The 15857-nt window shown below is 39.7% G+C and overlaps 2 protein-coding genes across 2 annotated transcripts; both read left to right on the top strand.

Annotated features, from left to right (window-relative positions):
- The first annotated feature begins 2572 nt into the window (after positions 1-2572).
- On the top strand, positions 2573-2926 carry LOC132934635 (uncharacterized). The gene has a single exon (XM_061000963.1). The coding sequence runs from the start codon at positions 2573-2575 to the stop codon at positions 2924-2926; it is 354 nt and encodes a 117-aa protein (XP_060856946.1).
- Positions 2927-4751: 1825 nt separating this feature from the next.
- On the top strand, positions 4752-5786 carry LOC132932614 (ATP-dependent DNA helicase PIF1-like). The gene has a single exon (XM_060998991.1). The coding sequence runs from the start codon at positions 4752-4754 to the stop codon at positions 5784-5786; it is 1035 nt and encodes a 344-aa protein (XP_060854974.1).
- Positions 5787-15857: the final 10071 nt, after the last annotated feature.

Raw genomic sequence — 15857 nt, 5'->3', positions numbered from 1 at the left:
TTTGTACATAGGAGTAGTGTACGCACATAATGCACAAAAAATAAAAAATAAAAATAATGTATAGACATTATTAGCTGTAAGCATAGGTATTATAAATGAAATAGAAAAAAACCAATATCTAATCAGAGACAGCAGTAACGCAATTGAAATAAGTTATACATTATGTAAAATGTAGTGTCTATGGTAAGTATGTAGTATAAAGTAAGTGTGGCATGAGCGAGTAAGTTAATTGTAAGTTAGTGATTAGTTAAAAATGAGTTGTGACAATGCAAATAGTGTAGTTATCACCCGTTCACTTGTGCAGGTTAGGTTAGGTTTAGCTACCTTCTTTAAGTTGAAGGTATCGAGTTATTTCCTTATAGAGATTGCACAGCATATACAATTTATTTATTTATTCAAACAGTTTTAAATCAAACATTATAACAATTTTTAACAAATGGACAGAAAAAGTGCACAGATAAATAGCGAATAACTAATTAAGATTAATAATAACAGTAATTAACATAAATAAGGTTTTTGATATTGATAAATAATTCGCATGTGAAGACTCGATAGAATTATAACAATTATAACAAAAATGAGAAACTTATAAACTATGTAATTGAGATAACAAATTAGTTATAAAAACATTAGATACTTCTTAAAATTAATTTCTAGATTATTGAAATAAGTTGGTCCTAAATAGTCAATACTGTTTTTTGAATAATTGATATTTAGGTTGTATCTTATAGATTCACGTTTATTTATGTATATCAAATTATATTGGTGGTTGTAGTGTGTTTTCAGAGGTACCACCCCATATAGTTATCCCATATTGTAAAATAGATTGATATAGTGTCAAGTAATAATAGTTTGTAAGCGCATATTAATATGTTGTATATGGATGTTCCATCTCAATTTGCAGTTAGATATTATTAATACTATTAAACCTAATTATCTGACTTTTATCTCTTAACTTTAAAATAATATGCACTGTCAGTTTTATGACTATCATTTTATATTATTAGTTTGTGCTTAGAAAACTGAGTTCAATTATAAATAGAAAACGCAACAAAAACAGTTTTTTCAGAATTAATAGTACATTTTACTTAATTTTTACTTTTTTAAATTAAGTTTCTGAATGAATCTATTAAATTCTGAGGTAAAATTATTTTAATAAGCTTTACTGATATTTTGACAAATCCTGCAGCGGTCTCCTATTTTTTTGAAAGACTATGAAGGATAATTATATTATTGTTCGCATCTCCGATAATAAGTGTCGTTCAAAGATTTATCAGTGATCAGAATGTTAAATAGACAGGCCAGGAATTCTATTCAGGATATAATTTAATCATAATAGATCAGGTATTGCTATTCGAGCTAGGGGACCTATGTATACATAAAATATTAGATAAAGTTAAATTAAAAATATTAAATTCTTTACAACCATATTCATTATAAATTATGTTCATCTTGTAGTGATAGTATGACAATAAGTCGTGTTATGATTTGTATGTAGTGTACTATATAATTTATCAATAATCAAACATAATATAGTCACATTACTTCGGTGCTTAATTTCATGATTTGTTTGGACTTCATAACAGACATCACTTACAAATATACACTATAAATCCTTGGAATACAAAGAGATCAGAGTTAATATTTTAATAACCTTTCTTTTGCGGTTATATACTCACAACACAATCACAACTCCATCCTCTAACCCCAGCTACTACAAATCGTTGATTTAGCAATTCGCTTTAAATAATATATACCATTCGTTACATTTCACAAGGGTCGTGTCACTCAGATCCGATGTTGTATCCGCTGTTTTTCCCGTACGGCGAGGCCGGTTGGCATAACGGGATGTTGCAAGCTGGCAACCGACGAAACAATGTCCGCAATCGCAACAGTATCAGAGAGTTTGCGTCCTACCGTTTGGCTATTAGATATCAGGGAAATAACGACCAAAGGCATGAACTGTTTAGTTTATTACATCAAGGTCGGTTCTTGTTGCAGATGTATGTGTGCGACCAGTATGTTCGAATGGAAACGTTTGCACCAGAGGGATCTCCTCGCCGAAGCGTATCAAGGGCTCATGGACCATGTGAACCAACAGCTCCACGTCGATCCCATGGCGGTCGGGCGTAGGGTCGTATGGCCGTCGACGTTCACGGGTAGCGACCGATTCAACAAGATGAATTATCAAGACGCCATCACCATAGTGCGTACCAAAGGGAAACCCGACCTGTTCATAACGTTTACGTGCAATCCCAGCTGGCCAGAGATCACTGAAAACCTGGCTGCCCACAGCACGGCAAGCGACAGGCCGGACCTGGTGGCCAGAGTTTTCAACAGGAAGCTACAGGAGCTAATAGGTGACATAACTGTGAATCGTGTGTTTGGTAATGTCGGCGCTTACGTGTACACTATCGAGTTTCAGAAACGTGGTCTGCCCCATGCGCATATACTGATAATCCTGGCAGAGGACTGTAAGTTCCGCACGGCCGAGGACGTGGACGACGTGGTTTGCGCCTTCTTGCCGGACCCCGCAATCGACAGGCGCTTACACGACTGCGTCAAGTCTCACATGATCCACGGGCCGTGTGGAACAGTCAATCCACAGTGTCCGTGCATGGTGGACAACAAATGCTCCAAAGATTTCCCGAAAGCGTACGCAGAGGAGACTGTGTACGTTGCGGACGGCGGATATCCAAAGTACCGCCGACCGGATGACGGCCGGGTGGTACTTGTGAGAGGTCGTGAGGTTGGTAACGAGTGTGTAGTGCCATACAATCCTTACCTTCTGGCCAAGTATGACGCGCACATCAACGTCGAGATATGCACGTCCATAAAGAGTGTCATGTATATCTACAAGTATATATACAAGGGACACGACCGTGTGACGTTGGAAGTTCAGGACCAGGATGAGATTGCCAAGTGAGTCTTAACTTAATTTTATAATTTACATATTTCTAAATTTAGGTATAATGATTATAATAGTATATTGTATATGTTTATTTAGTGTGTTTACTACTTTTTATGTTCAGGAATTTTAAATATTAAATTGGACAATTTTTAAAATTCACATAAAAATCTTAAATTTAAAAATTCTGTTACTTAATTACATTTGTTTTTATTCCATTGTATTACTCTTGTTTTGTTTTTAATTTTAAATATGTACACGTTTTAGTTTGAAATAATAAAATTACTTTGGTTTGACATTGGCTAAAAACTAAAATTTAAATGATTAAAGAACTTTATTTTTTTATGAAAACATTTCTACATTTTAATAAGAATATTCAGTTGAGCAAAACTTTAGGAACTTCTACATTTATAAACTATTATTATTATACAGTAATAAACATCAATTGAATAAATAGTTAACTAATAAATCATTTATTAATTTTTAATAATTCCCATCAATAGTGTCTAAGATTTTTATAATTTTATATTACATTTAATCCTTTTTTTCATGTGTCTTCATTCAAGCTGTGTATAATAAACATAAATTAAATAAATAGTTAATTAATAAATGATTTAATAGTGTCTTAAGATTTTTATAATATTATATATTAATTAATATGTCGGTTGTACCTTATATTATGTACTTCTACAGAGAGTTCTATAGGTGGTGTACATTATTATTGATAGATTTTTATTATAGGTATTGCATTGAAAATTATTACCATTCTATCATTATTAGCATATAACAATATTTTATGCATGTGTCATTTTTAGCAGTGTGTCCAGTGTGTATGAATTATTTTACTCACTATTTTTTAGGTTTTTAGGGTAGTTGTAATCGTTTACCGATAACTTTTAGTTTTTTTTACTATTGTATACTAGCTATATTATTTAATGTGTGTTCTTTAGGTATTATTATTATTACATTAAATTTGTTATTTTATGCTTTTCCATTCAAGTTGTTTATACACATTACATTGCATACAGAACTAAACATCAATGACATTAAGTACACCAATTAACTAACATACCTAATAGATATAAATTTTGGTTTATAACCTGATCTAAGTTTAACCGTGATCACATAATATACTGTCTCAAATTGTAAACTTCAACACCTCGGCAATGTGAAACACGCTTTTATGGATTGTTATTTTCGTTGGCATAAATTAACATTCCTACAGCTTTGCCATTCTTAAATAATATTATACAGTTATAATGTATTCCACCTGATACAAATTTTAAAATTAAATTAAATTAAAATAAATTAAAATATAATATAATATAATAATAATAATAATAATAATTTAAATTTTGAATATTTTATGTGTACACTGTTATCACCTTGATCACCTAATATACTACTAATATACTAATACCAACTCTGTAAATTATAGATTAAATTGTATACTTATATAACTAACCGGCACGGTGGGCCCCACAAGTAGACGCCTTGAACGCCGAACAGCGAACGGTGTACGACCGCGTGATGGCGGCCGTCGACGACCAACGCGAGGTGGCGAAAACTTTCTTCGTCGACGGACCCGGGGGGTACCGGAAAAACGACGCTATACGGATGCCTGATATGGGCGCTTCGGCACCGACCTCCGCAGCGGGAGGTGTTGTGCGTGGCGTTCACCGGTATCGCCGCGTCGCTCATGGACGGCGGCATGACCGTACACTCGACGTTCGGACTGCCTTTCGGCACGGTGACCGAAGACTCGACGTCCAGCGTCACCATGCAGTCCGAGCGAGCGCAGAAGATACGCAACGCGGCGCTCATCGTCTGGGACGAAGCCCCAATGTCGCCGGGACTGCAACTGACGGTGGTGGACCGCCTGCTCAGGGACGTCATGGCATCGGAATTACCGTTCGGCGGTAAAACCATGCTGTTCGCCGGCGACTTCAGGCAGATATTGCCCGTGGTCCGGAGAGGGACGAGAGCCGAGATCGTCATGTCGTCGATCAAGGAAAACGGTCTTTGGCGCGTCATGGAGCGCTTCAATCTGGTCCAGAACATGCGCGCGGACCACGACGCGGACTTTGCGACTTGGTTGCTTGAGCTCGGCAACGGCCGACTGCCCGCGGTCGACGGCGTTCCGAACACCGTGCAAATCCCGCGGCAAATGGTATGCGACGTTGATGATTTGATCGATTTCGTGTACCCGCAGCAAATGTCGTTGGCCAACGTCGACGAATTCGCTCGGAGAATCGTTGTGTGTCCCACCAACGAAGACTGTAGAGGTGTCAACAGGGACGTGCTGGAGCGCGTCGACGGTGCTCAGATGAGCTACACCGCCGTCGACACCATGATGGCGGACGATCCCGACGAAGTGGCCAATTTTCCCACGGAGTTCCTCAACAGCTTGGAACCGGACGGCCTGCCGCCGTACCGGCTGACGTTGAAGGTGGGGTGCATCGTGATGTTGCTCAGAAATCTCGATCCGAGGAGACGACTGTGCAACGGTACGAGGTTGGTGGTCACCGAACTGCGGCGTCACAATTTCAAGGCTAGGATTTTGGGCGGTGAAGCACAGGACGACGACATCGTCGTGCCCAAGATACCGCTCACGTCCAGCGGTGAGGACGACCTGCCCATCTTACTGCGGCGCCTTCAATTCCCGGTGAGATTGTCGTTCGCCATGACCATCAACAAGTCGCAGGGTCAGACGTTCGACCGTGTAGGTTTGTTACTGACGTCGCCTGTGTTCACGCACGGGCAACTGTACGTAGCGTTTTCGAGGGTGAGAAACGCACAGTCCGTGAGAGTCGGCATGTACGCCGATGACAGCGGCCGATTCGTCACCAAGAACATAGTGTACAGGGAAGTTCTGTAATGCAACGAGTGGTGACAATGGTAAGTATATTATAATTAGGTGACGCCTGCTGATAGTCTAGGTGACTTTAAACCTAACACGTGTAACATATTTTTCAAACATAATACGTTACACCGCTGTTCTACGTGGTATGTGTTCTACATGCGCCCGATGGTCAATGATGATGATGATAGTCTAGGTGACTTTAAACCTAACATGTGTGACATATTTTTCAAACATAATACGTTACACCGCTGTTCTACGTGGTCTGTGTTCTACATGCGCCCGATGTTCAAAGATGATGATGATAGTCTAGGTGACTTTAAACCTAACATGTGTGACATATTTTTCAAACATAATACGTTACACCGCTGTTCTACGTGGTCTGTGTGGAGGTACTTCGTGGACCTTGCCTTCGGGCTAAACGGAGAGAAAGTTTGACAACCTCCTCGTGGTTCTCTCTGGATGCGAATTCACTATAATGTGAATTCGTAACTAATGTCAAACAATGTATGTAATGTCTGTATTATATTTTGTATTGTACCACATCCTATTGAATAGTATGATATAGTACAGATAGTACAGACAATTTAATTTAAATGTTGTATTTTATTTCACACATTAAGATTCTAATGTACCTATATTATATGATGTATAAATAACATTAATAAGTTAATTTCACTATGTTCCCAATATTTATTACACCATTTTATTGTTGTATTTCTTTCTTAAGTAGTATTAATTTATATTGTATTAATGGTTCTCCTTTGTTTTTATGTAATCATATATATGCTATTGACATTAATCAGTCAATTTCACTGTACTCACAATATTTTTAATATTTTGTACACTGTATTTCGCTGAACTACTTGATTGATTTATATTGTATTATTAATGGTTGAGACATTACTTAATTGTATTAACGTATTGACATATTTTTATTAATTGTTTTACTCATGATTGAGATTTCATTACTATTAGATTCTATATAATTAGATTTTATTACTATTTACTTACTATATATAAATGTAATTATTTCAATATTTATATAATTGACATTGTATTAATTGTTTTGCTCAGTAAAAGAGTATTTGTTTTGTGTTAAACACCATTTGTTCAATAACAATTTTTTTAAAATACAGTAAATTAATAAGCACAACAGTTTTGTCCTATTTGGTACATGAGTAGAACCTAACCTAACTAATATAACTAAAATAACAATTTAAAAAACCATAGATACTATACACACAATTGGATATCTTAATAACAATATTTAATTTATAATTTATTATATAAGATAATGTATAATGCAACATTTTGTACACGCAACAACACTGCAAATTGCTGTTGATTATTTTTTACATAATTTGTTTTACATAATAAAACACCATTGATGATACTATTTTATTCACTAAAAACTTTAATATTATGTAGTGTGCTACTACATACTAGGTCACCGTGAATTGATATAATTTATTTTGCCACTGGATCAATTGCTATGAAAAGTAACTCTCGGATGAGACGGAAACACATATTATATTATTTACTTTTTTAAGTACCATTCAATCAATAGTTGTACATATAGTGACTTGGTACACTGTATATATAATGTATATATACGTATAATATAATGTTACAAATTACAATAACCAATACGATCTACAAAAACATTAAACATTTCCATGCGTAATATATATTGGAAATATTATGTGAATTTCCAGCGGCCACGTTAATAATTTCTGTCGTCATAAGCTTAGTAGTAGAGTAGAGCAATATAGAAGCGAAACTCGATCAGCGGATCGGGGTTCTGTTTCCCATACGAACCTCCGAAAAACACGGAAACGTTTCCGCGCACCAACATGATGTTTGATCCAAGGTCTCCCGTATCGTGTAATCGGGGGATACGTAACGCGGGGTCGGCTTGTTAAAAGTCGCGCCTACAACTTACTGTAAGTCATTCGCTGATAGCGAGAGGATCGACGATAAACGGTCGGTGATAAGGCCTACCACTTTGGCGGTATTCTGTCAAAGGCGGGAATGTTTGAAAACCATGTTTGCGTGTGTATTAATGAATTTGAGTGATGATCCTGTGGCATTATTATGACTATATGAAAATTTTTTGCAAAAATGAAAAAAAGAACGATGGTCAAAAGTGTAAGGTGTAATGCTGTGTTCGAAAATATAAAATATCGATATAATATGTCAATGCAATAAATCAGCCGTGCGATATCGTCACCCGCATGGGTTACCTGCCTTGACTCTTGTTATTGTCGCCGCTCTAAGACTGCACCGACGACCCGACGTCCGACTATAACCGTTATTAAACATCCGACAGCCGTGAATAACAGAAAACACGTGAGTATACAATTTAGTATTAATTTAATTTGTTGCTTTTTAAAACGTTGACCGCAGATCGTAGGTATTAATCAATCAATATAATGTAACACATGCTTTCCGTTCAACGAATTTAATATTTTATCATACCATCGACTTAATAATACCGACAGATCACTTATTGTTTGTTTTACTATACACTTTCATTATTGCTTTTTATTTGTCAACTTCAGAATGAGTAACAAAGTCTAAAACATTAACGGCAATTGCCAAGCGTACATCAGGGCCTTGTTTTTTTAACACGTTCAACGCGGATCGTATATAATAATTTATTAATTTAAATAATAAAATAATAATATAAATTTGCGAAGAAAATCGAGCCTTAGTTTTGTCTGCAACACATGCTTTCTGTGAAACTAAATATTTTTTCTATTTTTTGTTTTTGTTTTTAACACGGTCACCGCCGATCGTATTTATCAATTAATTCGAACGCTGGCTTAGTTTTAGTGTGCACCATATTATGCATTTCGTTAGACAAATTGAATATTTTATAATGCCACAAACATAATAATGCAGACCAATCAATTGTTCTTTTCAACTGTCTTATTAAATTTAGAATGAGCGTCTTCAATATAAGCCACAGCTGCACAGTTTATGTGAACCACGGGCAAGACGTGTATAATACCCGTATATTACGGGTAGATATCATTTTAATCGTTTCTAATTATTGTATACAATATATATATATTAACCAATAGTCTTATACAAATGTATGCTTACTTCGGTCGCGGCCTCCACCACCACCGCCATCGCCATCACCACCACCACCGCCCCCTTTCAACGGGCCACCTCTGGGCTTGGCTACAATATAAATTACAATTATATACATAATATACATAACAGTTATAACATTCTGAAACGGGTAGATAATATATAATATATTAACCAATGATCTTATACAAATTTATACTTACGCTGAGCGCGGTCTTGCCCGTGGTTCACATAAACTGTGCAGCTGTGGCTTATATTGAAGACGCTCATTCTAAATTTAATAAGACAGTTGAAAAGAACAATTGATTGGTCTGCATTATTATGTTTGTGGCATTATAAAATATTCAATTTGTCTAACGAAATGCATAATATGGTGCACACTAAAACTAAGCCAGCGTTCGAATTAATTGATAAATACGATCGGCGGTGACCGTGTTAAAAACAAAAACAAAAAATAGAAAAAATATTTAGTTTCACAGAAAGCATGTGTTGCAGACAAAACTAAGGCTCGATTTTCTTCGCAAATTTATATTATTATTTTATTATTTAAATTAATAAATTATTATATACGATCCGCGTTGAACGTGTTAAAAAAACAAGGCCCTGATGTACGCTTGGCAATTGCCGTTAATGTTTTAGACTTTGTTACTCATTCTGAAGTTGACAAATAAAAAGCAATAATGAAAGTGTATAGTAAAACAAACAATAAGTGATCTGTCGGTATTATTAAGTCGATGGTATGATAAAATATTAAATTCGTTGAACGGAAAGCATGTGTTACATTATATTGATTGATTAATACCTACGATCTGCGATCAACGTTTTAAAAAGCAACAAATTAAATTAATACTAAATTGTATACTCACGTGTTTTCTGTTATTCACGGCTGTCGGATGTTTAATAACGGTTATAGTCGGACGTCGGGTCGTCGGTGCAGTCTTAGAGCGGCGACAATAACAAGAGTCAAGGCAGGTAACCCATGCGGGTGACGATATCGCACGGCTGATTTATTGAATTGACATATTATATCGATATTTTATATTTTCGAACACAGCATTACACCTTACACTTTTGACCATCGTTCTTTTTTTCATTTTTGCAAAAAATTTTCATATAGTCATAATAATGCCACAGGATCATCACTCAAATTCATTAATACACACGCAAACATGGTTTTCAAACATTCCCGCCTTTGACAGAATACCGCCAAAGTGGTAGGCCTTATCACCGACCGTTTATCGTCGATCCTCTCGCTATCAGCGAATGACTTACAGTAAGTTGTAGGCGCGACTTTTAACAAGCCGACCCCGCGTTACGTATCCCCCGATTACACGATACGGGAGACCTTGGATCAAACATCATGTTGGTGCGCGGAAACGTTTCCGTGTTTTTCGGAGGTTCGTATGGGAAACAGAACCCCGATCCGCTGATCGAGTTTCGCTTCTATATTGCTCTACTCTACTACTAAGCTTATGACGACAGAAATTATTAACGTGGCCGCTGGAAATTCACATAATATTTCCAATATATATTACGCATGGAAATGTTTAATGTTTTTGTAGATCGTATTGGTTATTGTAATTTGTAACATTATATGGGTTTGCTTATTATATACCTAAAGTTTATTTACATATATACATAGTATACATAGTATAACATTATACTGCATATATATAATTATCCGGACCACTGAGGTGACTGACCTGCTAGACACCCTAAAAAGACGGTTACTATAAGATTTGCATAGAAGCCCGAAATGTTTTGAATTTTTTTTCACGTACATTATTACTTAATTTTCTGTTTTCGGAGACAGTAATGAACGCTGTCCGCGATTCGACGCAGTCGGATTGCATACCTGTCGACGTAACCCAGGCGTCGCACATTGTCGGATAGCCTACCCTTATTACTACGGCGAACGTCATTCGAGGTGACTGACCTGCTAGACACTCAAAAAAATACGACGGCTATATGACTTGCATGGACGCCCGAAATGTTTTACAATTTTTTTCACAGTAAAGAACGCTGTCCGCTATCTGACGCAGTCGGATTGTATACCTGACGACGTGACCCGGCCGTCGCATATTGTCTGCTATCCGACGAAGTCGGATTGCCTACTCGGACCACTGAGTTGACTCAGCAGGTCGCTAGACACCCTAAAAAGTCGGAGGTTATATCACTTGCATAGAAGCCCGAAATGTTTTGAATTTTTTTTCACGTAATTAATTTTTCCGTTCTCGGTGACAGTAATGAACGCTGTCCGCGATTCGACGCAGTCGGATTGCATACCTGACGACGTGACCCAGCCGTCGCACATTGTCCGCTATCCGACAAAGTCGGATAGCCTCCCCTTATTACTACGGCGAACTTCATTCGAGGTGACTGACCTGCTAGACACTCAAAAAAAGACGGTGGCTCCTTATCCTTACCAGTAATCCAAAATCCTTATCACTAATCCACCATCCTTATCATAAATCCAAAATCCTCATCACTAGTTTTCATTAAAAATCCATCATCCTTATCACAAATCCACTTTTCTTATCAAAATCTAAAATCCTTATCACTGAATTTTTTCACAGATCCCTATCACTAGACCTCTGTATCACCCGTACACCGCGTCGGCTTCGGTTGACGACCAGACCACAAGACCACTGCGGCTTCCGACATCGAAAACACTCATAACCAACACCTGGGGGTCTGGGGGTCTCCCACAGCGACGCTCGGAGAGCTAGTCTTATAGTATAAAACGAAGACCCGTGTGGCGCCGCCTATGGCGAATTTCCGAACCCTCTTAGAGGATAATGGAGGGAAAACGGGTCTCCCGGCGGCGGCGGAGCCGTCGCTGCGTTATCACTCCTTCTTATCACTTTTCGCGATTTTTTTCAAAATTTTTGCAGATTTTCGAGTTTTACCCCCCCGGGGGTCCCCGGGCGGCCCCGTTCGGACCTTATTCGCGTTCCCCGCTAAATTTACATACCGCGCGCGGCCGTACTTTTTTCCCGGCGGGCCCGCCGCGGTGGCGATTACGTGCAAACCGTCCGCCGCCGTCGCGCGCGTTTTTTGCCTTTGTTTTCAAGAATTCGAGTTTTAGCCCTTTTCGAGGCGTCCGCCTTTCCCGTTTGCCCCTTATTCGCGTTCCCCGTTACGTTTATAGGTCGCGCGCGGCCGTACTCGAATATTTTAGAGCGCCGCGGCGTAGAGAACGATAGCGGAAAGCGCGGCGTCGTCGCCGTCTTACCGATTTTTCCGACTTTTTCGACTAAAGTCGCGTCTCACCGCTCTCTCGAAAGTCTCACCTCCCCGTCGACGCGATATTCGCGTTCCCCGCTAAATTTACAGGTTGCGCGCGGCCGTACTTCGTCCGGTACGATTCCCGGGGCCGCGGGACGGCGCCGAGAGTCGAGTGCCGATATCGCCGCCGTCGAGTAGGTATTACTATATACGGGCATAAATACATGCGTCGGAGGGTTATATTTTTTTCGCGAATATCGCGTTTTCGACGTCCGAGGGTGGCGGAGCCGGTCGTCGGCTGCCCGAAGCCGTGGGATCGCCGGCTCAAAAGCCATCTGCGGACGCTGGGAGTGCATTCGTAATTCGCCGGGACGTTGAAACGGCTTAAGAGTCATAGATTCGACACCAGTTATCAACTCAGTAGGTAGGTAGGTAGGTAAGGCGTCGGTGCGGATGACCCGGGGGTCGTGGTTTCGATGCCGGCCGCCGGGATTGAAAATAATTTGCGGCGGCCGTGTTAATTCGGAAATTTTTTTCGCGTTTTTTTTTTTCGGTATTTAACTTTCGCTATCGCTTCCGCCTTATCGTGATATTCGTATTTAACCAACATTTTACGTTTTTTTTTTTCAAAATTCGAGTTTTACGCCTATTGAAGACGTCGTTCCCCGTCGAATTTTGAGTACCTTTTTGCCCTCCGCGGCCGAGACGACGCGCTTTACGTCCGCCACCGTTGCGCGCGCGTTTTTTGCCTTTTTTTTAAAATATTCGAGTTTTAGCCCTTTTCGAGGGGTCTGCCCTCCCCGTTTGCCCCTTATTCACGTTCCCCGCTAAATCTATAGGCCGTACTTCCTCCGGGACGAGTCGAGTGCCGATATCGCCGCCGTCGAGTAGGTATTACTATATACAGGCATAAATACGTGCGTCGGAGGGTTATATTTTTTTCGCGAATATCGCGTTTTCGACGTCCGAGGGTGGCGGTGCCGGTCGTCCGCTGCCCGAAGCCGTGGGATCGCCGGCTCAAAAGCCCTCCGTGGACGCCGGGACCGCGTTCGCGATTCGCCGGGACGGCGAAACGGCTTAAGAGTCATAGATTCGACGCCAGTTTTCAACTCTGTAGGTAGGTAGGTAGGTAAGGCGTCGGTGCGGATGACCCGGGGAGTTATGAACAGTTATGAACGTTGTCCGCGTTGCATAATTTTTTTTCACGTAATTTATTACTTAATTTTGCATTTTTGGCGACAGTTATGAACGCTGTCCGCTCTTCGACGCAGTCGGATTGCATACCTGATGACGTGACCCGGCCGACGCATATTGTCTGCTATCTGACGAAGTCGGATTGCCTACCCACACCACTGAGGTGACTGACCTGCTAGACACCCTTAAAAGACGATTGCTATATGATTTGCATAGAAGCCCGAAATGTTTTGAATTTTGCATAATTTTTTTTCACGTAATTTATTACTTAATTTTGCATTTTTGGCGACAGTTATGAACGCTGTCCGCTATTCGACGCAGTCGGATTGCATACCTGACGACGTGACCCGGCCGTCGCATATTGTCTGCTATCTGTCGAATTCGGATTGCCTACTCGGACCCCTGAGGTGACTGACCTGCTAGACACCCTACCCTTATTATTACGGTGAACGTCATTTGAGGTGACTGACCACCTAGACACTCAAAGATAAACGACGGCTATATGACTTGCATGGACGCCCGAAATGTTTTACAATTTTTTTCACGAAACTTATTACCTAATTTCGCGTTTTCGGCGACAGTAATGAACGCTGTCCGCGATTCGACGCAGTCGGATTGCATACCTGACGAAGTTACCCAGTTGTCGCACATTGTCCACCATTCACAATCCACTATTCTTATCATTAACCCAGAATCCTTATCAGAAATCCAAAATCCTTATCACTAATCCACCATCCTTATCATAAATCCACTTTTCTTATCAAAATCTAAAATCCTTATCACTTAATTTTTTCACAGATCCCTATCACTAGACCTCTGTATCACCCATACACCGCGTCGGCTTCGGTTGACGACCAGACCACAAGACCACTGCGGCATCCGACATCGACAACACTCCTCACCAACCACGGGGGTTGAAACGGCTTAAGAGTCATAGATTCGACGCCAGTAATCAACTCAGTAGGTAGGTAGGTAGGTAAGGCGTCGGTGCGGATGACACGGGGGTCGTGGTTTCGATGCCGGCCGCCGGGATTGAAAATAATTTGCGGCGGGCCGTGTTAATTCGGAATTCTTTTTTTCGCGTTTTTAATTTTCGGTATTTAACTTTCGCTATCGCTTCCGCCTTATCGTGATATTCGTATTTAACCAACATTTTACGTTTTTTTTTTCAAAATTCGAGTTTTAGCCCTTTTCGAGGGGTCTGCCCTCCCCGTTTGCCCCTTATTCGCGTTCCCCGCTAAATCTATAGGCCGTACTTCCTCCGGGACGAGTCCCGGGGCCGCGGGACGACGCCGAGAGCCGAGTGCCCATATCGCCGCCGTCGAGTGGGTAATACTAAATACAGGCATAAATACGTGCGTCGGAGGGTTCGATTTCGACGTCCGAGGGTGGCGGAGCCGGTCGTCCGCTGCCCAAAGCGGTGGGATCGCTGGCTCAAAAGCCCTCTGCGGACGCTGGGACCGCGTTCGTAATTCGCCGGGACGTTGAAACGGCTTAAGAGTCATAGATTCGACGCCAGTTATCAACTCAGTAGGTAGGTAGGTAGGTAAGGCGTCGGTACGGAAGACCTGGGGTCGTGGTTTCGATGCCGGCCGCCGGGAGTTAATTTGCGGCAGCCGTGTTAAATCGGAATTTTTTTTTTCCACATTTTTTTTTTTTGTCATTTTCCTTTCGCTATCATTTTCGCCTTATCATATTATATATTCGTATTGAACGAAAATTTTACCTTTTTTTTCAAAATTCGAGTTTTACCCCTTTCGAAGACGTCGGACCTCCCCCTTGATGACTTAATCGCGTTCTCCGCTAAATGTATTGACCGCCTGTGGCTGTACTTCGTTCGCGAACAGCGAGATCGGACGGCGTCGTTATTATTATGTACAGGCATATATATATATATGCGTCGAAGCGTTCGATTTTATATTTTACAGACTTTTGCCTACTCGGTCTCGGTGACGCCGTGAGCTACTCATATCGGTATACATATATATTTGATACACGATATAGCCACAGAAGGTACTGTAGGTACATGTATACTTAATAAATAAACGCCTAAATGTTAAGAGTTGATACGGTGGTTGGGTTAGTTGAATTATATAATAATATCCTAGCTCGAGTCGACGATGGATGTGACGGAAACGTTCGAATACATATATTATTATTGATCGATTGGTCGATATGACTATACTACGGGTAGGTATATTTTGTATGCCACACTAAATTTTTGTTTACCAAATTTGACTCACCTAAAAACTGTAATTTATTATTTACCTTTTGATTATCTATTTATTAATTTGATTTTATGCTCATGATTAAATACACAATACCTACCTACATAAGTAATATCAAATAGTATAGCCATATCATTATACAATTTAACTGTATATTAATGATTACCAGTTCTGACTCACCTAAAAACTGCAATATAGTATGTACCTACTACATAGTAAAGAGCATAAAATCAAATTAATAAACAGTTAATTTAAAGGTAAATAACAAATTGATAATAACGAATTGCAACAGATTCTAAATAATATTAATACAATAACAAAATATAACTTATGGAAT

This window comes from Metopolophium dirhodum, chromosome 1, assembly GCF_019925205.1.
Source record: "Metopolophium dirhodum isolate CAU chromosome 1, ASM1992520v1, whole genome shotgun sequence".
Lineage (NCBI taxonomy): Eukaryota > Metazoa > Arthropoda > Insecta > Hemiptera > Aphididae > Metopolophium > Metopolophium dirhodum.
The sequence above is the reverse complement of the archived record's forward strand: the minus strand, read 5'-3'. Positions and strand labels throughout refer to the sequence as shown.